Source organism: Aricia agestis, chromosome 4 (genome assembly GCF_905147365.1).
Source record: "Aricia agestis chromosome 4, ilAriAges1.1, whole genome shotgun sequence".
NCBI classification, from domain to species: Eukaryota; Metazoa; Arthropoda; class Insecta; order Lepidoptera; family Lycaenidae; genus Aricia; species Aricia agestis.
The window spans coordinates 6,262,345-6,289,306 of NC_056409.1; the positions used below are offsets into that span (position 1 = coordinate 6,262,345).

Below are 26,962 nucleotides of genomic sequence, written 5' to 3' on the forward strand. Positions count from 1 at the left end.
TTTACTTCAACCAGCCGTGTATATTGAACTCTGTGATAACTTTGTTTTGAATCCTCGGCGTCTATGTAATCATAGAGCAATGAATTATGAAACTGATTGGGCAATTTTCTTTCGTTGGCCCTACTTATTTATATGCGGCTCGTGATCATCTGGTTTTTCTTGATTTTCTTGTCTGACCTGTTTTAATACTAGTCGATGTCTTTATCGACCGTGACATCATAAGTTCACAGTAATCGATCCTTTGTTTACAACCTCTCGTTGTGTTAATTACATGTCTATTTTCATATTTCAGCTAATTAACCTCACTGCAGTTTTCCTATCTTTTTTTATAACTGATTTATTTCTTTAAACTATCGTTTATTCGTTTATTAACATGGAGCAATTTAATCTGTGACGTGTCGGCGTGCGCGTCCTTAATCGGTTGAAAGTTGGTGCTAGAGTTTCCGCTTCCGTGTTCAGTTTTTTTCCTTTTAAGGTCTGTCGCTTCACCTCTTTCGGTTATTTCTGTGGGGAGATTCAAATTTTTACACTCCACTGTGTCGCTTCCTTTGACTATAAACAGAATATTAAGAACCTCATTCGGAGCCGAAGTACATATTTCCGTACTCCAGTATCCAGATGGTCCCTAATATTGTGTATAGTTTATGTCTCTTGAACCCTCGCAATGTAATTTTCCGATTTCTACGTTTCACATCGAAAAGTCGCTTTTCCCGATGAGGGTTTTGTATTCATTACGCCCTCTCTCTTGTAAATCTCTCTCTCTCTCTTTGCGCTTATTTTGCTCCTCACAATACTGATGTAATTGGAAATAATTCCACATCCAACGATTTCATAGTATAAACGTATAAAATTTTATTTACGGCTATAAAGTTAACTAGATTGGGCCTTTACTCCTTACCTCGCCCCGCAATGTTTTGTTTACGAATACGCATAATATCTTGCAAGTGTAATGGAAGAATTTTATTATCTCTCCCCACCGAAAGAAATGGTCACATTTTATTACAATACCTTCGTAAATATAACGAATTTTCCCGTGTGATTCTGTTTAATTTGGTAGTTCACTTAATTTTATGACTAAATTTTCACTTTAATGATACGTATATTTAATTCCTCTGCTCGTGCACAATTTTTGCCGATTCAGAAATTAAAAAGTATTTAGCGTTTTGCAAATGAAGCCGTGCCCGGAGTTGGAAGGCAGACATGTCTGACTGTGCATCACGGCATCATCAAAATTAAAGGCATTAAATGGAAACCATTAGTGTTTCTTGCGGCTACGACGTCGGCGGGTCGTATGATCGCGTGGGGCTGATTCGGAGTCAGTGGCGTAGCTACAGAGGGGTAAGGTGCGGCGGTGGCCCAGGGCCTCCAAGTCAGGGGGCTCCTCAATTTCTGATTTACATTCTAAATAGATGTTTGCTGTAGCTGGTACTTTTAAAAATAGTAAGATCTTCACTCGCCAAAATAACTGGCACGGTACGTCTTTCCAAATTCCCATCTGATTACAACCAGAGGGCCTCGTCTTGCAAGATGCGTCGCCACTTGGGCCCTACTTTATTTTTGCCCTCACTCCTCGCTTACGTAGCTACGCCACCGTTCGTAGTAATTATAATAATTAGCAGCGAGCGTTTTGCGGCCGTCCCCGCCATGATACGGCGGCGCGGCGGCAAGAAGCGAGACAATGTGCTCGGAGGCGATCAAACCGAATCGCCTGACCGCTTACGGCGTCGCGTGCTTTGTCGTGCCGTGCCTCGGCTGCCCTGACTGCTCCGACTGCTCCGACATGATTGACAACAAAAATTGCCGGCAAAAACGAATTGATCCGATGTCTCAGATTGTTATGATCGCCAATCGATTCCATACAAGTCATAACTCATAAGAGTCCAATGACCTCGCAGGCATTCTATCGATGATCTTTGATATAGTCACAGATTGGAAATTGGAATGTTCAATCCGTAACTAAATTTTCATGCACTTTTATACATAACCTATTATATTCGTACTGTATACATACTGATTGAGCCACTTGCCTTACATATTGATACATCATACAAATTGCCTGCAGCGATTCTTTAAAGTTCTATAAATCTAAAACATGAAAATATTGTACATATTATAAACATCGTATTATTTGTACATTCAACTTGATCCTTTTCGAGCTTTAATTTCACATTGCATTTACCGTAGTCAGTCAAGCATTAAATTGAAAACAAGCAAATATTTAAAAGTTTGCCATCGCCCCGTGGGAATATATGTCCGACGAAAACGTAGACAATTTAAAAAGAAGCAGACGGTGGGTGATATTGTGTTCAGTCGGCAGAAGGCATATTTAACATAGTGAGGTAATATTTCGGGGTTGTAGTTTCGGCATATTTATGTGAGATCCAGGAACCCCTCAAGCTTATTATATTTGGTAAATCTGGTACAGTGTAAATGTATTTAGTATTTGCTCTAAAGTCTAAATGCATAATTATTCCGAAACTATTTTACAAGAAACTGGGCTTTTGAATAACATTTTTTTTGATGGCAAAAAGACTGGCGAATTATAATAACAAAGGAAATAACAATAATATATTAAAAATAAAAAACTCATAATTTATTTGTTTTTGCCAATTTACGTATCACCTGCTTTTTATTAACCTTTAGTTTTTACTACAAAAAAAATATTTTTTGTGGTCGTAATTTGCGATAAAATATTGGATAAGCTGAAGTAATTTTACTTTATATTTTTTTACTTTATGTTTTGGTAAAAATGTACAGATATATATATACAGGGTGAAGTGAAAAATTTTTTTGGTCTTTCAGCGCTGCTACTTTCACAGTGAACTCTCTACAAGGAACACGTACACACCCTAAAGTATTATCACTTATTTTTGTTACACCCTGTATATATATAAGTCAGCTTACAATTACTCGTAAGTCTTAACAATTAACATTAAAATACATACATTAAAAAATGTTACACGAGAATTTTATAATATAATAAGATAACATTGAACAAATAACATTGAATCAATAAAGTATATAAGTATAACATTATTTTAATCACAAAAACTATGTAGGTATATGTGTGGAAACTCGTAAGTTGTTCTATTAAATCCCCACAAAGTCTCAAAGTTACAAAATCCAAGTGACACATGGAAATTACTTTACACAGATCTATAGAACAGTAATTGGCTAATGATACTGAATTGCAATAAATTCTACTTAGGGCTATTAAATTGTTAGCTAAACAGCACGTGGCTATCGGCAGCTGCTCAACAGGTGGTAAGTGCTTGCCAACTGATAGAACATAGCCTGTAGGATGTTATCTAGATACTTTTTCATGGATATCCATGAAAGTGATCCTTGAATCGTTAACATAAAGGTCCTGTTAGAGGAAAAATAACTCTGAATAGGCTTTTATCTGTCAGTTAGCGGCTAGTTTGTAGACTGATGATATAATAATGTATAGGTAATGTAATTTATGTTAAGTGATCGTTATGTTTTTATAGGTTAGCAGAAGAAACGGAAATGAAGCTATTATAGCATTAGCGCAAAGATATAGAATTGTAGACGATCGCATTACGATCGTATCATTATAATCATTTGTCTGTTATCACCATTTTAAAAAACTACATAAATTTTGGATTATAAGAAAATAATTTACTTTAACCCTACCCACACCCTTTTTTTTTTTTTACGCCAAGAAATGCATTTACGCATTCCGCGGGGTATGAGGGAGATCCTGACGCGGATATGTGGGACTCACTCGAAAGCCCTACCCACTAAAACTTGGCGGTGCGCCCTCTCTTCGACGACGGAGCCACGGGTACGACACCGCGACCCCAACTCCACCAGCGGTCGTCTGCCTGGTGGTCGGCAGACCCCTCTTCGGAGGGGCGATTACTCGCCCCCCAGGCCGAACAGAGGCCCCAGTGCGGGCTTGTCTAGGCCATTCCTCTCCTTTTGTCGCGATGCGCGGGAGCACGTTGCGCATCACGACTCTCGCGGGGGCTCGGTGCAATGAGTGACGGCTTCCCCTTGCCGTCACCCTGAGCTCCCCATCTATGGCGGGAGGTTGTCGCCGTTGTGGGCGCGACGTCTCCGCCTGGGCCGTCTTCTAGAGTCGAGCGCCTCCACCCTACCCACACCCTAGTGATGTCAAGATGACCATTTGAGTGACAGATAAATATAAACTTTACTGCTTGAACTTAATTGGAGTTTTGATATCAACAACTAAGCAACTATGCAACATCACTAATAGTCGGTGGTGTCATATGGACTAGAGATTCCACTTCCACTTGACACCACCGGTGGTGTCGTTTTGGTGGTGTCAAGTGGAACGATCGGATTTTTATGCGTCCGCCCAACGCGCGTTTCGGTGGCTACACCGAGAGAAGATCGAGAGATTACAAGCAAATGTATTTAAATATCATTTAAATATTACACATAACACAATTAAATCGTTACTTAAATAATTTGCTTGTGATCTCGCGGTGCAGTGGCCAACCGCGCGTTTCGTGCCACCGGCACGGTGGCACGAAACGCGCGGTTTTAATGCAGCCATATGTAACTGCAGTGTGCTATATATATATGGCTTAAATGCAGCCATATGTAACTGCAGTGTGCTCTATGAACCCTATCTGATAGACTATATTACGTTTAGGGGCCTGTTTCAACACTTCCTGATAAAGTGCCGAATAGGCTATCCACAACTCTTTTGACAGATTCTACATACTTGATCTGTCAAGTTAAGTGGTGGATAGCCTATCCGGCACTTATCAGGAGGTGCTGAAACAGGCCCTTAGACTTTTTAGTGGTACTATCAGAGAAGTTGATTCCTAAGCAGCTGGTGGGGAACCTAAGTACCTTGGTCGCCTTACGTCAAACCCGACCAACCGACAGACATGATCACATGATCCGACCAAATGATGTTGATCATCGATGGTCATCATGATGTATCTATGGGTATTGTGTACCTATGGATGATCTCGTTCGTTGACAAGTCACAATATATTAGTCACTACAACTAAGGAAGGCAAGGTCAGCTATTAGACATAGAAGATGATGAATATGAAAATAATAAAAAGTATTTCCTTCCACTTTTATGGCGCGAGTATCGACGGATTGATTTATTAGCGGGACGGGCGCGGAGAAACCGTTTCCTAGATGTAAGGATGATTCATGAATTTCAAGTGAGGGATAAAACATTGTGTATGAGGCACGGAAATAGACGGCGCAGCGTCGCCGGCGAGCGATGTATATCGGACAGTACGTGCGTGCGTTAGACTAGGTTTGAGTTATCCGTTGAAAATGTACGATCTTACCACAAAAGATTTAAAGATTTTAAACATCTATTGAACAGTTGTTTTGAGACCGTTTTGTACTGAAGTTTTCTCTAATCAACTGTTCAACAGGTGCTTAAATCTTGTAGGTAAGTGTAAGACCGGTAGAGTCTAAGATTTAAGATTTTTCACGACTATATTTATAATCTACACGACGCCCGCAACTCCGTTGCGCCAAAATTCGTTTATCGCACGGGAACCGTATATTTTTCCGGGATAAAAAGTATCCTATATCCTTTGACCTTTCACGGGACTCACAGTATCTCCATACGAAATTTCTACAAAATCGGCTCAGCTGTTTGGGCGTAAAGAGGTAACAGACAGACAGACAGAAAGACACACTTTCGCATTTATAATTTTAGTGTGGAAGTATGAATTTTACAATTGCGTGCAATTTTTGCGGGAATCTTGGTTGTCCATCATGGTCTAACGTCCACAGGCTCTATTATAGAGAGTTAAAGGTCATTTTAACTTTTAAAGGACATCAAACAATTCAAAATAATAAAGTTTACTTTTGACTTTTCGACATTTTAAATCCAAATAAAGACTGTTCTCACATTGTACAACTTTATGAACTCTAAAAACTCTTTAATTTCGCATTAAAAACACAAACAAAAAATTTGTTATCGGTGCGCAAAAAACACGTTTTATATTTCATGGCCGCTCTTTGCGGTGAATAATTTCAGACAATTATTATGTTTTATGCATATTAATTAAATTTAGTTGGCACACATAAAATTGATTTGTGTTCAAGGAAACACTTTGACCACTTTTGTGGGAACCGAGGCGAAACTCGTTGGGTTCGGTTTCAACTTTTCTATTTACCAATTAGGGCTAAGTTAACCAAATTGCGTTTCGATTAGTTGGTAAGAGCTAGTGAAAACATTATAGTAACGAATACACCGTTAGGTAATAACAAAACAATAGATCTTATGTACGAAACATTCTTTCGCCGCCCTTTAATACATATTATGTAGAGTCCTAAGTCCTAACTCGCCTAGTCAACGCCGCTCGATCAATATAATGCATCCCCAAAATTAGCCCCCTTAATTAATTTCGGCCTAATCCCCACTATTCCAACGCGATGCATACCTAATAGTGCATCGAGGACGTGCGTCCGAGGCGCGTGCGGTCAGTACACTCGCGCGCGTCGCTCCGGCCCCACGCTCGGCGCCCGTCTGTCCGCGACTGTACCGCGTCCACATGGCGCGCGTAAACAAATACTACGGAAACATCTTGTAAGGTCGCGTAAACTACGGTAACTTCTTGTAAGGGTTAAACGTCGTACGAGAGGAATAGCATCGCGGTGCATTCGATTCCGGATTCAGGCGTCGGGGAATCGGCTAATGAGTACCGTCTGAGCCAGCGCGGGCGGCGGGCCGGGCGTCTCGAAAATCGATGAAACGCAAACATGTTGATTTGCGAATAATCAAGCCACGATTCAACCCCTCGGATGGGAGTAATAATAGCGGCCGGCGAGGGGCAGGCGACCTGCGTACCCCCGCCCGCCCAGCGCCACGCATCCTAGACCTTATTGGATCTCCTTAAGCGCTACGCCGCTGCGGGCCCCGCCGTACGTGCACTCGCGAACGGCTCACATCGATTTTAATAACCCCCCCAGTATTTTATTATTTACGATGATGGGAACGGTCGGTGCGTTCGCAATCGGAATTAAAAGTTTTTTGTTTTGCTTTAAAATGCGTTCGCCTCTCGCGACGATGACTTTTGTACGTTTCAATTATTGTGATTTACATTTTTACATTTTCCGGCTCTATAATTAAAATTTATTTAATATCGCATTGTGTTTCAATTTTCATGTAAATATTATTCATTTTGTAACGCAATTCGCTCTAAAACATCAAGTACGAGGTCGTAATAAAGTTAAATCAACAATAGTTTCCTTGTCTTATCTCTACATTTTTACGTACGTATGACGTTTACGATGTAATTAACAATGCTTTAGTACTCGCGAAAGAAAATGGAATCGAACGACGAAGACGATCGGTGGAGCGACGAGTCGCTCGATCGGTCGATCGTTTCGTCGACGAAATCGAGGGGAAGTAGGGGTTCCTTGTCACCACCTGTCCGTCTTTAATAGCTTTCGGAAGACGCAGTTGCGTCCGGAGGCGCACGAGCATCTGCCGCCGTTCGCGCCAAAACTAAACTTATTGTTTCTAAACCGTTCGATAAACTGGAGTTAACTTTGCAGCGGCATACTAAACTACAGTTTACAGTGACCGAAATACTGATCGATCGAGTGATCGAATGATAATGATCATTGACGTGAGTGGTTCAGTTGGAAGTGGATTAATAATTGTGTGTAAAAATAAGTGCGATACCGGTTGTTGTGAAAGCGAGTGAAAACGCACGATGTTGGGTCTCCTGACGTCGGATTTCGGGTACCAGAACCGTCTGACCCTGCTGCAGCATCTCATTGACTGTGGGGATGTGCTGCTGGGGAGAGAGTTCGTATGCGGTACGTTGGTAACTCGTCAGTTGAAGAGTATGCGTTTCTTCTCCATTACTGTTTGTAATGTAAATCTGTTAAGTCATTTGTTTTAAATAAGTATAACTGTATTTTTATCTTCTTGCTATGTTTACCTGGTTATAGGTTAGGAAGTTATTACCTAATATAATATGAGCTTATTGTGCATTATAAGCGGTAGATGCTTGAGCACGAGTTTAGGATTTTTTTAGAAACTTATATAAAACTAGCTGTCCCGGCAAATGTTGTTTTGCCATAAAATGATTTTCCCTGTTTTCCTGCTTTTCTCTTGAAGTTTGTTCTGATTTTTTTTCTATAGACCTCACGGAGCCCGACACCTTTCCAACGAATGCAAAACCGTGGAAATTGGTTCGTGCGTTCTGGAGTTGAGAGAGAAGGAAAACCCGACTTATTTTTATATATTAGATATTGCGCAAAACTAGTAATTTCAAGGTAAAATATTAGTCGTATAAAGAATTTTGTTTAATGGAATCAAACTATTTTGGAATATGATAAGGCTGAATTGTACGCGTTTCATAAAAGTTATGAGAGGTAATATTCCAGTGATTTCCTATGTTTACGTGAACGCTTCAATCTCTTACTTTTCACATTTTATGACGGTTTATTTTATAGTCACGGACCACGGACCTCATTTCGTACATTTGGAAGTGTCGGAAAAATAAAAATAAATCTAAATAAAATCCTTGAAATTTGTTGGGTTTGTAACGAGTAGGAATGTACATTGTACAGGTATAAAAATTTATCAAGGAGATGATAATAATAATTCCCAATCCCCTACCCTATTCCCTTCTCTACCCTCCCCTATTACCCTATTCCCTCTTAAAAGGCCGGCAACGCACCTGCAGCTCTTCTGATGCTGCGAGTGTCCATGGGCGACGGAAGTTGCTTTCCATCAGGTGACCCGTTTGCTCGTTTGCCCCCTTATTTCATAAAAAAAAATCGTATAAACGCATCCTATCGAATAAGAAAGGCGATGATGATGATATTTTATCAAAGGCCGCCATAATTGAAATATAAATTGTGGCAAATAACACGTATTTGTATACGTAACAGAGCGAATGTTTGGCGTGACAGGTGCAAAATTAGCAACGTGATAAATAGGTTATATACGGCATTGTAGAGCTCATAGTTGTTTTACCTGGGAGTTGAGAATAGTGGTTCTTCAGTCGTTGATATAGAGTCCTGTGGGAGGTAATATAAATGTGAATAGAGTCTCGCACGGTGAAATTGTACCGCGCCTCCGACGTCGGAGGAAACGCACGTAATTATTTATAACTGCGATCGCAGCGCACCCGTGCATAATAATACACTTACGTAAACTAAACTACCGAGGGCTTTGAGGGCTAGGCGGGATTTGACGGCTACGTATTCGTCACGTTCATAAATGTGAAATATAATATGGGAGCTGTATTAATTGACGTACAATCTTGAGGTGCTCCCCTCACCGCGAGCATTCACTTTTGTAATGTAACATTATAGATTCGTTTTTGAGCATTACATTACACGTGTAATGTAAATTCAAAGATTCGACTTTCAGCATTACATTATAATACTACCTCCCTGACTGACGAGCATTCGCGTGGTACCTATGTAACATTCGACTTTGAGCATTCCATACTCTACAGCTAGTTGATGTTACAAGTTAATAATAAAGATAATATTAGACACTGTATCATAACAAGGTGCGCATTGTAATGCTCGACTCTGTAACGTTACATTACAAGCGAATGCTCCCGGTGAGGCAGCACCTTTACGTTAACGTCGTGTTTACGTAGCTATAAGTTGTTTCTGATTATCCCAGAGTTCTTTCAGAACTCTACCATGAATTAACTTTATTTGAAATAAAAAATACTATCAAAGTTATAAAGTTTGACGGCGTCTTTATAGAATTTAATAGTGGTTTTTTCATTGTTCAAACGCGCCTTTGATTTGTAATTTGATCGTGAGAATAATAATGGTTGAATAAAGGAGTCAAAACTTTGAGGAAAGCATAATAGAGCCATTTGACAATGGGGGTAAAGGGGTTGGATGTTTTCTGCCCTTTAATGATCACTGATCACATGCGATTTTAATCTAACATTAATATATTACGTTCGATAGCACAATAAAACTACAAATTATGATAATTAATCTGATAAAATACTAACAGTCTGATCCAGGTCTAAACCTAAAAGTCACACATTTAACGTTTCTTTAACCTCCTTTGCTGCTTAGTTCGGATTGGTCGATCAAAGTGGTATTATGGTGGTATTATTACTGGACTAAAGAGTAAAGTATAACTATTGATTGTGCACGTCTTATCTGCTGTCTTTTACATTGTATCTCTTCGTAGAGCTGCCGTAAGAGATTTCTTTTAGAAAAAGCAGTTCCTTTGTGTCGTCTCACCGTGTTAATTGTATGTGTTTCTTGTGTACAATCAAGAGTTAAATAAATAAATAAAATAAAGTAGCAGAAACCGAGTACTGTACGTATACGCCAAGCTCAATAAGTAGCCGATGGATTAAATGTAAATTTCGTCGGGCGATGTATATGCATTTCAATACGAGTGAGTTTTTATACTGTTTGCACTCCGATCAGACTAACAGTGCTCCGCATTGCAGGATATTTATGTAAATGTACTTACAGTGTTACCAGCACAAAATATATTTGATAATTCATACGCGGTAAATAAACTTTAGTGTGGTTTGTTGTATGTTTTAACTTTTATAGATACTTAATCTTTTTTATGCAAGCGAATCACGCGACAGAAAATATTAACTTAAGATTGAAGAAATTGCCGCCATATAAAGCATGATAATTGTTTTGCAAGGACATCGAAAAAAAAAAAGATTTTGAGATCTTAAAAAAATTGAATTGGATATTAAAATGTTAGGACTTAGATTCCATTTAACTGGTCGACTTTTGTTTTGGACTGGTTATTTTAAAAATAACTTGAAATTACACTGAAACGTGGGCAGCTGAAATTGTAACGTACACGAGTGCTCTGATTATATCTTAATACTAAATTAGGATCCTTTATCCTACTCCTACGCACATCATTACAAAATTTGTAAATCATTAAAAAATTTTGATAAAGGTATTGTTTCGTTTTTGTCAATTTTTTCTAAACTTTGGTTTGCTTACATATAGTATAATATATGTATATACGGTATATATATATATATATATATATATATATATATATATATATATATATATATATATATATATATATATATATATATATATATATATATATATATATATATATATATATATATATATATATATATAGACCGTAGATATATACATAAACACCCTAAAGTGTTATCACTTAGTTTTGTTACATCTTTTATATTTCACCGACTTCCAAAAAGACGTTTCGTAATCCAAATCTTAAGTCAGCAGGTGTATCTGTGGAGGCGCCTCCGTCGTGTCGGATGGTAATGAACGCGATTTATGAAGTCGCTGGACAATGCGACGATAAATATGCCGAGATACCATCGTCACACTCAACGCGGTTATTGTCTTACTGGCTGGGTGCTGACAAATATCAAGATGTTATGCTGCGTCTATAGTAGAATCCCCCAGAAAATATCCTGAAAATTAAGATTTTAAAAATAAAGGTCACTGTTGCTACATGTTTAATAGTACAAACATGACGACCAGACTTTTTTACCTATGTCCCGAGAACATATTTAAGCCATGACGCTTTTAGAAAAACCTATTTTGAATTTCCTCTTACACATGACTCATGGCTCTTCAGTAAAAATCATCTTGTTTGAGATATTTTTAATGAGGTTTTAGTTGATCTCTACATAAAAAATAATAATAGCTTTTAAATCGTTCTCTATCTATCATATTTTTGTCTACATTTGCATAGAACGTGTATGGATCTTTACAATGACAATACTCTACCAATTTGTATTTTTTGTTGCGTGGGAATTGGGACCGGAAGAAAGGATTTTAGAAGACAATGTTTACATAAAATTAGACAATTTTATTGTCTATTTATGAAGCAACAAAAATCGCTGTCAAAGCTACCAATAAAGTGTCTCCCTACTTTACATAAAAAGTGTTTTGTTTTTATAAACAAAGTCGTTGTTTTGTTTTGGTTTCCGTTTAACTGAGGCTCTGGTTGCGTATAAACAATGGTTGTCAAATTTCTTTTGTGGCTGTTTTCTCAACCTGTACGCAACGGACGGCGTTTATAATTCGTTTGTGAGCAGTTTTTTTTTGGGTTATGAAAATATTTATTTTTTACTGGAAGGACTTTCACATGTACCCTTTTTGTACCTTATTGTAGTCGATATAACTATGACTCAAGCCACATAACTTCATAAATTGAATATCAGAATTTGTATGAAATCGTTTCATCTTGGGGCTTAGACTATAAATTAATATGTAAATACACTAAACTGATTTATCTACTCAATCTCAATATAATTTGTTAATTTCAAACTGTTGTATCTCGTAAGTTGTAAATATGTTGAACATAATGGTTAATTACAACTTCACAAAGGTCCCTAATGAATTCAGCGCTTATCAACTAGACGTAAAGTTTGACGTCACGTCGCCGGGGTACGGACCGTTAAGTTCACTTCTTATGTGACCCTTATGGCGACCATATAAGGATCAATTCTATGCAAATTCAGCGGTAGAATAATTCTGAACGGGCTATAGTACTAAGTACTTGCACAATGTACATAATATACAGTAGACCAAATATGTATTCTGTGGCTGGACTGACAAATCGGACACAGGCACTCACGCGTGATGTCAGATGACTAGATGTAGCAAAACGTCCCACACATGTGAAACTGATAAGTGCATTGAAAAAGTTTGATTTCAAGGAAAGGAAACACTCTTTCTCAACTCAACTCCACTCTACTATATAAATATTATACTGTGGTACTTGCGATTACAACTGACGCGAAGACGGCACAAACTACGGTCAGAAAAAAGCGTTCCACATTCGAGCAATGTGTTATAATGTAACACACTTTTTGTACAAACCTAATCTGATTCTGAGTACCTTACGCGCCTACAAATGACTTTTTTGTTGGGTCACATTCTAGGTAAACGTTACGTATGGTATGTGTGAGTTTAGAGCTCGATGCGTAACCTCAAGATAACCGAGATTGGTATAAAGCGCTGCTGAACCACAAACACCAAGATTTTGACCACATATTGTTGTATATTATGTAGTGCGTCATGATCTTAGTTTTCCCTCGGTCTTGGAAGTAAACTTGCGGCTTTAATAGACAGCGTTCGATCCCTATTCCCTACTAATATTATGAACCCGAATGTCTGTTAAACCACTCAACCTATTTTGATGAAATTCCATGTTGTACTTTGTGTTCCGGGAAAGGACATAGGATAGGTTTTATCCCGAAAAAATATAGTTCGAGCGTGATAGACGAATGTTGGTGCAACGAAATTGCGGACAACGTCTAGGTAATTTTAGTATCTAAATATCAATCATGCGTTGATGCATTTTTCCCGTGTAAGTAGCCTGCGTAGCACCCTCTACGAATTGTCTACGAAATTTTAAAAGAATAGCAATCACAGATTATTATCCACAACATCCTTCTTTATAATATTACGAGCTTTTGCCCGCGGCTTCGCTCGCGTTAAGAAGTATTATTATATACAAACTTTCATCCCCTATTTTAAACCCTTGGGATTGGAATTTATCAAAATCCTTTCTTAGCGGATGCCTACGTCATAACATCTACCTGCATGCCAAATTTCAGCCCGATCCGTCCAGTGGTTTGGGCTGTGCGAGTGCGTGATAGATCACTATGTCAATCAGTCAGTCACCTTTGAGTTTTATATATATAGATTCCTCATTCGTAGTGGAAGGTATGCCACCTTAGTGCAAGATTATTAGGCATATACACACTTTTTCCGTATTCGATTTTCTTATGTGGAATTACGATTTGAAATTCCGTGAGACTTTTTTTTCACGCACGAACGCGCCGGCTTGCACTTGAAACATACGTGCGGAATTCGTTCCGTTCGGAAAAACGAACGTAAATGTATTTTCTACTGGTTCCATTCATACGGATTTCCGAATACGAAAAACGTGTGTTACATGCGGCCAGACTAAAATATGGTACTACGCCACCTTCCATAATTTGCTATTGCGTGCGTTATTACTTACTAGATGACACCCGCAACTCCGTTGCGCCAAAATTAGTTTATCGCGCGGAAACCGTACATTTTTCCGGGATAAAAAGTATCCTATGTCCTTTCCCGGGACTCAAAGTATCTTGGTATAAAATCGGTTCAGCGGTTTGGGCGTGAAGAGTTAACAGACGGACAGACAGACAGACAGACACATTTTCGCATTTATAATATTAGTATGGAAGTATGGATTATGCAAGTAACAAAACCCATTTTTACGATACACTAGGCCTCACTCGCACAGGTGTTAACATTTTGATCATCCAGAATATGTTGTCTGCGGACGCTACCCGCGGTCGATAGGCAGGCAGGGCGGACGCGGAGCGTGACGTACCTTAATATCGTGTTACGTTCACATCATTTGTGAAACATGTTGCCTCGTTTTTTTCACTTTTATGTCATGTTGGTACCTCTGTTTACACTGGTGACATTAGCTAAGGCACAGTTGTTATCAGAGTGATTTGGAAGTTGAACAATAAAGGAAAGAGAATCAAGAGAGTGCTAGTCATTTTCCAGTGTCCTTAAATAACACTAGGAGTCTAGTTTTAAGACGTCGGTCGTCGACGAAGTTTATTGCATAATGGTAGAGCAATTTTGGACTCTAAAGCTATGTAGGACAACGTCAGGGAAAGAAGTGGGATATATACCATCTTATTTTAATCTTACGGACTTTTTCCAACGATTTGTGAAATAAATAGCTACTCACTGGTAGGCTTTTAATTATTCATTTAATGTTTTTATCCTTCCGTGGTTCCCATCGATGACATTAGCGTCAAGGCGTCTATAAAATTTTTCGTGTGTATTCAAATGGGTTCGAGAATGGTTTAGATGTACAATTCGGTCAACTAGACAATGTTTCAAATAATTATAAGGTCTAAATTGTAACACCTTATTTAAAAAAGTTTCTATTTAGGACGTATAAAGACAACGTCTATCCTGTCCGCTAGTTTTTAATAACATTTTGACTTTGACGACGAAGATGAGACGAGAATGATAGGATATGGGTCCGTACTCCGTGCACGTGAGCCTTTGTCGCTTTGTACCGAAGTTCGTTAACTCGTTCTCTCTCAGAGGAAACTGTAAAGCGACTTGTTTAACAGAATCACCTGTTAATATTTGATACTAGATTGGATTTTCAATCATTTTCTACTTGCCTTCTTTTAAGTTTGAATGTTAATAATGTAAGGCACCGATTAAAAATATAAAATTAAAGTAGCTTTTATCAAAGAGACCACACGATTATTTAAAGAAAGACAAAACTCACTTGCAAGCGGGCATAAGACCATAAGTGTAACATAATATATTCGTAAAAATCAGCCTCTCGAGTCTCGAGTCCCATATTTCCAAGCACCTCCAGTCTTTGCTCGTCTGGAATCAGTGACCTAATAGAAACAGTCGACGTGCGATTCACAAAAGGTTCATGTACAAATAGGTCTATCGCTCAAATTCGGAGAGTATTGAACTGTCTATTACAGTAAGAGCCAGACAGACCTTGGTCGTTCTATAAAAGCTGATTTTTTTTCTGTACATGTTCCCTATAGACTATAGAGGTAGGAACAACCATAGAGTTTAGATTGCGGTTAGATACTTTAGGTTTTTGTTTAACTACAAAGTTTTACTACAATTTTTTTTATCTTATTTTCTTCGGAATAACTCTATAAAAGTTTTAACAGTTGCTTCAGAAAAAGAGGAAGGTCTGGCTACCCCTGGCTCTTGGTGTGTAATATGGACGTGAATTCGGGTGCGTCGGCCCGCGGCAGACGACCCCGTCTGACGCTGAGGACGGTGGGGCGTTGAGTTTTGTGTCCTATTCTAGGACTTAATTAAGTACAGAGACCTATCTGTAGAGGTTAGCGTCTAGATTGATTCGATGACCTGAAATTAATCTTTAATTAGACTCTAGAGGTAGAGTTTGGTAGTCACCGCAATATTTATTTAAATTAAGTGTTTTGTATTCCTTTTTTGTCAAAATGTATGAATAATAGTAACTATGATTATTTTTCTTTTATTTTATTTTTTCTGATAATACCACGAAAGCGTGAGCTTGTAAGATATTGGTGATTAGGTTAATAATAATAATAATATCTACATATAGACGCTTCACACCACGTCAGTCTGGCCCTGTGGTAAGTACCTGAAGGACTTGTGTTACAGGTACCAGACAACGGAAATATATTTAATACTTTTATACTATACATATATTTAAGATTTTTATTATATGATACACATATTTAATACACATCCATGACCCAGGAACTTTGAAAACTTTTTGTGCCGTCGGCGGGACTCGAACCCGCGATCCCCGGCTTGAGCTGCCAACGCGCTCACCACTGAGCCACAGAGGTTGCCCGCAATCTGTCTGCACGTTTGCCCCTATTACTTGATATAGCACATATCACCTGCAATATATCATAATGGTGCTAAAACATAAATTCCACTTAACTTAACTGACTCGAAACATAAAACTCTTCCTGGAACGTTGGATATAAAGCAGAGATATAATGTTTGCTGTATATGGTTTGCGCTACATTTCTCCACCGATTTCGATTGCGACGTGATTGCTGAAAGGTCGTAGCCCTTCCACGTTAAAAGTCAACAGGCTATCGACCGGGAACCGAACAAGCTACCCACAATACCATGTTTACACTACCGCTCAGCGCCTAAACAAACACTCCACCCTTCCGCTGACACTCGACGCTCTATAATTAATATTCACGGTAATTTGTCGCTTATTACTAATACCATAAGACGTATCTGCCGGAAAAGCAAACACGGAGGCTGCGGTCAGGAATTTATCCGAGTATCGTAGAGTTACGAGCGATGCAGTTAGATATATGTAAATAAACTGCTCAAATTTTACGATATCCTTTTTGTATCCCCTCTGTGCGCTATGAAATATTTTCATTTCAATTCAAAAGGAAATCGTAGCTTGCGCTCTTGTACATTATGATGGCGCCATTCTATTTTTAACTTTTATTCGTAACCTAAATACCTAAGGAGTATTATGCACCTCTATATAGTTAAAAGCTTTGACCATATTGTTATATATTTTCTGTTTAAGAGATTTATTACTAGTATGAATTTGCTACATCTAGTTTTTCCAACCACGTGTCTTAAATTTACGCACAGAAATTATTTACTTTAGTCACAGTTTGGTCTAATTTGTCTCTCTCTTTGTTCACAGCTCTAGACAATCGGATATCAAACTCAAGGAGTTCACCATCACCGTGAGTATTCATTTCTTTAGCGTTTACTAGAAATAGTACTGTTTAGCTTAATTGCAACGTTTATTATAAGTATGTTATATCATTATTCATTACAATGATTTATATTGTTATGTAGAATGTAGATTATAAAGTGTAGAGAGATGTGTATTTATAAAGGCACTTTAGACTGCTATCCAAAATAGGTATCGCTGTGCGCCTTCCTCTGTAGAATCAGCCTTATTCGTTACTTTTAGCCAATGCTCCTAGTTCAGCGGGGCTAAAATGGTCACATTTAGCAATTCCTCTCAATCAATTCAGCAAATGAATTGTCAAAACTGTCAAACTGACAAATGTCAAATCAGTACAAAAATACAGAAATGAATTGCTAAAACTCGCAAACGGCTGAACGGATTGGGCTGATTTTGGTCTTAAAATATTCGTGGAAGTCCAGGGAAGGTTTTTAAGTGACACGAAGTTCACCGGGACAGCTAGTAGATTATAAAATAATGTTTGTTGGAATTTCAGTGACGTGAACAAGGACCTCGGGTTGTCGGAGAGCGATGACGAGGTTGCCGCCACCAACACCCGCCTGGAACCGTAAGTACCTGATAGCTGACTATAGTCGGGCCGTAGAGCACGTAGAAATTCATTCATAGACCGAATGTCGCTTGTTTCTTTCACTCTCGCGTGAAAATATCGCGCACTTAGATATTTGTGAATTGTGATGTTAAAACGAGATACCAATAATAATTAATTAGAGTATAAAAGTTACAAGTAATAGTAATGGATCAATTACGGTCTACGAATTTTTACTTGCTATGCAACAGTACTTTTAAGTATATAAAGACGCTTTTAAACCTTACGATGTGTCTTACAAAATATTGTCGCAAACGCTGAAAGGTGCTAAAAAGCACACAATATTACTACAGTAACAGTTTAGATGTGATTTTAAATGATTCGTCCCTAAAGAGACTAGCGTTCCCATTTTCAAAGTAGATACGTTCCTAGTTCTATATCATAAAAGGAAAAATCTAAATTCCAATCTTGTTTAACACAAACATTTCGGAGAATACACAGATATTATCTGTTCTCAAGTGAGAACGTTCGGCACGTATTTGGAGCTCGCTCCTCGACCTTGGCACACTTTTAAATTAACACTCCCTCGGAATTTTGAAAGGACTAGGCCCGGTCTAGCCGGTCCAGCTAGCGCAGTAGTTCTTGAAGTAGCTAGGTGGACCCCCAGGGGTCCAGGCGAGACTTGACTTGTCTACGTTGGGCCTGACAAAAATGGAGGTCCACAATCGTAAGCATCCCATGAAAATTTATTGGGTTTGCAGTAAAGAACTAAAATGTTGGCTTGATTTCTCGTATCAGAAAGCATAGGCAGATAATTCGTTAAGAATCAAAGCGACGGTTACTTAAAATAATAGCCAGCACCAAATATTACTATTGTAGGGAGGAGAGGGGATGTCTCCAGGGGGTCCACCGGATCCACTAAAATTTCGAAAGCGGTCTACGAAACAAAAAAGTTTTGGAACCTCTGATCTAGCGAGATAGAATCGCGTCCAATCTATTGTAAGTAATTTAATTACTAACGGATACAGTATCGCTCGCGCCCAAACTGCATAATGTATGAACCGTTTATCTTTCCGTTCGGTTGGCTTTAATTGGCGCAATTCATTATGTTCAGACTAATTTTTATACGCGAGACCACCTGGAGACATGGAAGTTTTTGTTGGCTTTTTAGCCTAGTGTGTTAAGATGGTTGAATTTTTTAAGTGCATGTATGTTTGTGACTAGGTCTCAAAGTGTTACCAAGACTACAGTCCAGTGCCTAAACGGCTGTTCAGATTAAAACTATAAAGTATAGTTTTCACAGAGCCAGTACTGGCTGCCAATAAGACTGGCAGCCAGTATGGGCTTGGTATATGCCGCGTGTGAACAGTTTCTCAAGCCAGGCCAAACTGTTCACACACGGCATATACCAAGCCAATATCTTATTGGCAGCCAGTACTGGCTATGTGAAAACTATACTTTATTTATTAAAAGGTCATCATAAGATTCGTCTCGATTGTGAGCGTGAGTGAGAGTGACTGCGTACGTCGCTATTTTATTAAACGTAAATGAGAGCCTTTATTGCTTAGTTTATATTGAGTTAAAATTGGCTTGGCGGATGTTGAAATAAAAAAAATACAATAAAATTTTATAAAAATCTGTATTTTGTACTCCTTTTTAACACGCAGCGTTAGCCGTATTATTTTGTTTAACGATTGAAATTACTATAAAATATTATTGTGCAACACAAGTGAGAACGGTTGCATTTCCTTCCATTGGTGATGAGATCGCGTGCGGCATAATAAACATTTCCATCGATCATTATTCGGTGGCAGACGGCAGTTGCAGCTCGCGTCGGCACAGGAAATAGCTAATACTGTGGATATGGGTCACGCAGCACGCTCGCCAGCCTAGGCCTACCTTGTACCTAGTAGTCACAGTACCCAGGCCAAGCGATGTCGCAGATGCATTGCTATACGCCGATTCTATAACGGTATGACCTGCATAGGACCTACTTAGTTCTGCGTATGCGTGACTTAAACAGATGAGACGCTTTTCTAAAAATTGTTGGAATATTTTAGATTCAATTTTTTGTGTTCAGAGTAAGTAGATCTTAACTATTGAGGAAGCTGTATTCGACTGATAGTAAATATTCAAGTCTTAACCAGCTAGAGTTCAAGGATGATAAATGGAAGCATTAGCCGTAAAATCATCTAGTAATACTCTTCACTAGCTATGTATAAAATACATTGCGATAATTATAAGGCTCACAAGTCACAAGTCGCAATTAAATGTCGGAAATAACATAAAAAGTTTACTTCAAAGGTTACCTGTTAACATAAAACGTGTTTAAATATCACCATATCCAACACATCTTCATCGGTACCTGTCATAAGTCTTCCATATTATCTATTTTTAAAATCCCATCGAAGCCACATCCAGTAATATAGTCGCTCTGTGGCCGCCCACGTATTAACAAGTTTCCTCGGCCATAATACACTTTATTGGGTATTGTTGCTGACACGTGTACACGGGTAAACTACTGCGTTTGTACACATTGTGACGTCACTGACGAACGTGTCTGTTGAATGTTAGGGGTCAAGTCTACTTCGTCCTGCTTTGACGTCATAGAACTGCTATAGAGCTACAGCCTACAAATAATAGTATAGCAATACAATGATGCCGATATTTTATACGCCTTCTGTTTATTCGGAGGTGACATTAAAATGAATTTATAAAAAGTGCATCACATATTCATATTATTATCCTTTGTAGATTTTGATGTCGGAATTTAAAGAATTAATTTTCTTTTCTCGATAATAACTAAAAAAATAAATTAAAAAAGAAAGTTTCTTTTTTTACTAACTAGTAACTAGTTAGTTTTTTAACTGTTAATAAAAATATTTCACCCACCATATAATTTCCTTCTAAAGAAGTTAATTATACAACATAATAATAACTTGTAAGTTCCAAGGCTAGGGCAAAACATAAAGAAATCGTCGAGGCAATTTCACACTATTGTTTCCGCACTTAATGACCGTTCTGATAATATTATACTACATATTGTAATGATGTATTTATGTACGTGAAATGCTAATTTTCTCGCTACATGTTATAGAGAAGTAGAGTATGGGCTTACTTTTAAAATTTCTCATAGAAAAACTTAGGCCTATTTGATGTTTGTTGTAAGCAGACGTGGCAATGGCTTATTAAAAGTATCTAATACAAATAATAAATAATAGCAAGATTATATTTTATCGTAGGTTACTATTTTATGACAAACTTTCCAGTCTCCACCTAAGTAGAGACTGGAGAATAAACTGGAACTCCTTTATAACCATGGCTCTAAGGAACTTTACACGGTATTGCAAAGTGGTTGAATATAAGTTTTTTTTGTTATGCCCATTGATCTTCACACCTTGTTATTCTGCCACATGCACAATAATCGTGTAAAGTTATTTATCGTCATGCATTGATAATTAGGTTTTTGTTGTTATGTAGCCACAAATTCTTCATCATCTTAAGCAGCCTTTCCCAAAGTGGGCGATAATGCCCCTTGTGGGCGCTGAAGGTCTAGGCAAAGGGGGCGGTGTGCGACCCTGAAAAAATGTGGGCGTTGTGTAGAAGCTCGGGGGGTGATTTGTAATTTCATTTCATCTGAATGCATTTTTAAAATTGAAACAATGGGGGGCGCTAAAATATAATTTGTTGTCAAAGTGGGCAGTAGACAAAATAGGTTTAGGAACCCCTGATCTAATGTACCCGTTATTCAAATTTCAGAATCCTCTCACCGCTCGGCAGCGGCGCCAGCCCCAGTTCGGCCAGCGAGTCGTCGCCTTCGGACTCGGAGTCAGAGTCCTCGTCGGCGGAGTCTAGCGGGGGCGGGGCGGAGCCGCAACCGCAGCCGCCCCCCACCACGCAGCGCCCCTCCTGGTGCCTATCCAACTTCGCGCCGCCCCCTCCAGCGCAACCCGACCTCAATAACGTCCTAGCTGTTGTCGCTAAGGAGAGACCGGTGAGTTGTAACCCCTCTAATCTCTCAGACCGAGTTGAGCCAGTAGATAAACGTGTAGGGTTAAAGTAAACCCTAGATTAAATATCGTGTCCGTCTCGGTCTTCCCATATATGGAGAGGAAAGCCTGGCATTATTATACAAGACTGGCAATTATATATATTATTTTATAGCCTATCGTTACTAGAGTCCAGGGCTGGTATTACCAGTTACTAACAATATGTAGACTGGCCTAGAAGACAGTACAAACAAGAAGAGTCACAGAAATTTTCCAATTAAAATAATAATAATTATAGTGCAAGAAGAGTTTAGTTTATCACTTACATTCTTTTGGTTGATGAGTTATGTATAGCGTTGCATTGTTATTGGCTTTATCGTACATAAACGTATTATTGATATACAATAAGTTGTGATAGGGAGACGACACTGGCAGTTCCCAGGTGTCGTGTTGCGGGAGATAAACACTTCTCCGTATATAGCGCCTGAATCAGCATTCGCTACAACACCGAGCATAAGTCCTCAAGCGCTCAGTGTATGCACTTGTATTCAATACAGCAGCTTATTAATAATAAAAAGTTCCATAAAGTTTATAATGGACGACGACATTTTTCGACTATTTCTCGGGTTTCTCAGAGATATTTCGGATCTCCACGAACACAATATCCACCAGAAATGGATCTGCTTCGCGGTTCTCAAGGAGAATTTGAGACGCAGTTTAGCGAACTCCGAGGAGAGTCTAAAGTGCATACCGCCGAGGAAACGGATGAAACTGACGGAGGAGTTTAACAATTTGAAGGATATGCTCTGGAGGGCTATCGGCGCGGTGCACGGGAATATACTCTCTGCTGTTTACGCGTTAGAGGTTGATATAGAATATGATTTTGCGACCTAATATGTTGTTTAAAATTGGAAGCTAGCCTGTCTCTGTCAGTACTGACCAGAAAAAAGGACAGGATTTCACAAAAGGGTCGCTCAATTTGAGTAGCAGCATTCAGCTGTCATCTAATCTTTTCCAATGCAGTCATCTTTTTATTTTAAACCTTGTGTTTTTAATTTTAGAGTCCAATTTCGGAGTTGTCCGACTCGGAAGCGTCATCACCGTCTCCCGAGGCGCGGCGCCGGCGGCCCAACCGCATCTCCGTAGCGTCCAGCGACGATGAGTCCTCGAGACCGAACCCGGTAAGTACCATCGAGGAAGTTGACTCCGAGTTCACAGACCAACGTCATTTGTTAGGGCTATGTCAATTCTATGTTACTTTGTGATCGGTCCGCTAGGATTGTCAATAACGCGACCAGAATACAAAGGCCCGCCATCTGCCTATGAACCAACTTCTCTGATAGTACATAGCATTTGCATTTTATACGCTACAGTTTTTTTTTTTGAGTATGCTCATCCAAATGCGAAACTGTCTAGTCTGCCTGTTACCTCACTGCTTTCAGCGGTTTGCTGCACCGATTTGATGAAGTTTGTTATGGCATTTACACTTTGAAAGTTTTTTTCGATGCAACGAAGTGCGAGCTTGTCAACGCCTAAAAGTTTTGAAAGGGCAAGAAACATGAATTCCTAATTTCATTCCTCATTCTTCTTTTTGAGCCCACCTACATTGCCAGTATTTTACCACCAGGTCCGTACACAAACGTCGCCGGCGATCGCGTCTCAGGCGGGCGCGTCGCAGAGCACGGGCTCCAAGCGCGGGCGGCCGCCCAAGTCGAGGCCGTCGGACGAGCACCCCGCCAAGAGGAAGCGCGGCCGCCCGCCCAAGACCAGGCCCGTGTCGCCCACCCACGACAGTGAACCTGAGCCCGACCAGCCGCAGGTGCAGTCGCAGGACGCCAAGTCGAGGATACTCGGCAGGGTAAATATTGAGCATTCGATATTATATTGATGGGTGACTCGTTCGATTTGAGATTCTTTAATGACTTTCATAATCTGATAAAACATAGATAATACTGATAAAATCAAAACGGTTATGAGTAGAATTTTATTATAAACGTCATCGTTTTAAATGCGCAAATCTGATTCTAATCTGTTAGTAAAACTTTAAATAAACGATCAACATGCTTCGTATTATTATTACAGGTTTTTGTGCCGAAGAAACCGGACGAGTGCGGCGCCAAAGGCGGAAAGGGGGGTAAAGGTAAAGGCGGGAAAGGAAAAGGAAAGGGTCAGGTGACGATCATCGAGTCCGGGGCGGAGGACTACGAGAAGAGCCAGAGAGACCGCTCCGTGGAGCGACGCAACGAGGAGGCGCTCGCCAGGGTCTCGCCGCCGCAGGAGCCCGACACCATCACCAGGAAGCGGGAGGCAGAGCGGATGGCGTACGAGAGGATACAGGAGAGGAAGACCACGGAGCGGTCCGAGCACAGGCGCCCCGACGAGCGGATATCGGTGAAACAGCCCGCCGACCGAATATCAGACCGGATATCGGACGTCCGCGCCAACGAGAGGTTACCCCCCGATCGATCCGCCGATCGGCTAACGGATCGACTGTCCGGTGAACGGCACTCGAGCGGTGACCGGGAGAGGAAGTCGAACGATCGGCTGTCCGGCGACAAAATAGACCGGATGGAGAAGCCGATCGATCGGATACCGGACAAGCTCGACCGGGAGAAGTTAGCTCACGAGCGACTGTCCATGGCGGGGCTGGCGAGCGACAAGTCCCACTTACCGGGGGATAAGTCGCACGACCGGTTGTCCAGCGAGAAGTTGTCGCACGACAGGTCGTCGAGCGACAAGTACGAGCGGGGCGACAAGCTGCCGCAGGAGAGGCTGTCCGTGGACCGTGTGCCGGGCGACAAGCTGGCCCTGGACCGCGACAGGCTGGACCGGGTCGAGCCGAAGAGCTACGTCTGCGCCGAGGCTGACGTCGGCTTCGTGCAGTGCCCCCTACAAAATTCCCTTTCGACAGGTACTATCTGCTGTTTGTTTATATTGTATTACTTATTATTTTGTTCTATTTTGTAGCATTTTATATTATAGCCATACTGAGGTTACATGCGTTAGAATCAGGATTTCAAATTAAGGATAAACAGATATAAAAAAGACAGAAACTAAATAAAGATAATAAAGACCATAGACATTAGATAATATTAACGCCAATGACAATTCTTTGTGTAATTAATTTTAGAACTATTAGTAATCTACTTTATCACATAAAATCTTTGTATCAACAACATTCTAGCAATAAATATAATTTTGTATTGTATTAACAGTTGAATGTTTATTCGCAGCAAGCAGCGGTCGCGGTCGGCCGCGTCTGATGGTGCGCGTGTCGTTGTCGCAGCTGCGGGCGGACACGCAACGCGCGCTGCGGGCCCGCCGCGCCGCACCACCGCCGCCGCCGCGCTCGCCCCTACCGCCGCCGCACCAGGTTATATTAATTACTCATTTACTACTAAAATATTGTTTTTATGTAAGGCTAATCAGGGTAAGGGTTAAATCAGACCGTAACGGGACGCGTAGATAGATGCATTTCTTTTGTATAGATTTGACAGATTGTCAAGCCGGCTTGAAAATTGAAATTTCTTGCGCAATTGTTATCTGTCAGGACATATGCGCGTCGCGTTGCTGTTTGAATTGACCCTAAGTCCGCAGCAAGAAGCTTATAATAAGCTTCTTGGTCCGCAGGTTGATTTTATGTATCTTAAGAGCAATGCAATCTACATTTCACGGCATATATTGTACTTATCATACGTTGACGACCTCTGTGGCTCAGTGGTGAGCGCGTTGGTAGCTCAAGCCGGGGGTCGCGGGTTCGAATCCCACCGACGGAACAAAAAGTTTTCAATGTTCCCGGGTCTGGATGTGTATTAAATATGTGTATGATATAATAAAAATCTTAAATATATTTATAGTATAAAAGTATTAAATATATTTCCGTTGTCTGGTACCTGTAACACAAGTCCTTTAGGTACTTAGCACGGGGCCAGACTGACGTGGTAAGCGTCCATAAATATAATATAATATAATATATAATATAGATATAATATAATAATATATAATATAATATATAATATAGATATAATATAATAATATATAATATAATATACTTGTTGCATTACCGGTGTATGATACATTATCAATTATCACTCTGCCGGATACTCAATGTCCGTGCGCGGTGTCACAAAATAGTGTTTCATACCGTGGTGTCAGAAGTTTGCTTTGATTCATCTTGAGCCAGTTAAGTGCATTAACAAGAGTCACAAAAGAATTAAGATACATTCTAGCATAATTTTCGTATTTATGCTTAGATGGTACGTACCAAGTTGATTTGACTAATGTTGTATATAGGTGTGGTATGTGCCAAATTAATTTTGACTATTGTAACGTGTCAGGTGGAGGCAGCGGCGACGAACCACGAGCGGACGGCGGCAGCGGGCCAGACGCCCATCTACTACTCGTACTTCGAGCGCCTGCCCGCTGACACGCTCTCAGACGAGGAACGAGACCACAAGTAAGTTGCACTAGTCATTACTACACTATGAAGTGCTGTGTCAAAAGGTGTTAATCCTTTTACCAGACTTAATTAAAACGTTTTGCTCTGCAGTACGCGAATCGCAACACAAGCGACAACTTCCCTAGTGTTGTCGATCAATGATGTCAATTCAGACCGCAACGCGACGCGTAGATGCATTTCTAAATTTGTACTGAATTGACAGATTTCAATTGCGTTAGACGTCTTGCAAATCTGTCAAATCCATACAAATTTAGAAAAAACCCTAACAAACGTGAAAATATGACGTTGTTAGAGAGGGACGCGGCATTCAGTAGGCCTACTACGAAACCGTTTTGAGACTCAAATAATCGGACGAGAATGCCGCGTCCTGCTCTAACAACGTCATTTCACGTTTGTTAGAGTAGGACGCAACATTCTCGTGCGATTGCTTGAGCCTCAAAACCGTTTCGTGGTACGGGTCCTGTAGGCCTACTACGAAACCGTTTTGAGGCTCGAACAATCGGACGAGAATGCCGCGTCCTGCTATAACAACGTCTATTCCCGTTTGTTAGAGTAGGACGCAGCATTCTCGTCCGATTATTTGAGTCTCAAAACAGTTTCATGGTACAAGGCCCGATTCGATTGTTTGAGTCTCAAAACGGTTTCGTTGTAGGCCTCCTGTTACGCTCCTAATGTTGCCTAGTCACTAGTCAACTATGCCCTAGGCCCTAGTGCATACGCGATACGTAGCTTTA

The 26,962-nt window shown here is 40.0% G+C and overlaps 1 protein-coding gene across 6 annotated transcripts in view; it reads left to right on the top strand.

Annotated features, from left to right (window-relative positions):
- The window catches only part of LOC121726676 (AF4/FMR2 family member 4), a 229,147-nt gene that overhangs the window by 196,158 nt on the left and 6,027 nt on the right, over positions 1-26,962 (top strand). For 5 of the 6 annotated variants that reach the window (XM_042114140.1, XM_042114142.1, XM_042114138.1 and 2 more), the window contains 8 exons: positions 17,183-17,225; positions 17,730-17,801; positions 21,540-21,774; positions 22,831-22,950; positions 23,397-23,627; positions 23,852-24,680; positions 25,003-25,142; positions 26,107-26,225. In XM_042114140.1, the coding sequence (XP_041970074.1) occupies positions 17,183-17,225; positions 17,730-17,801; positions 21,540-21,774; positions 22,831-22,950; positions 23,397-23,627; positions 23,852-24,680; positions 25,003-25,142; positions 26,107-26,225 (1,789 nt within the window). The remainder of the gene's footprint in view (positions 1-17,182; positions 17,226-17,729; positions 17,802-21,539; positions 21,775-22,830; positions 22,951-23,396; positions 23,628-23,851; positions 24,681-25,002; positions 25,143-26,106; positions 26,226-26,962) is intronic. The other variant, XM_042114143.1, reaches the window with a different exon arrangement.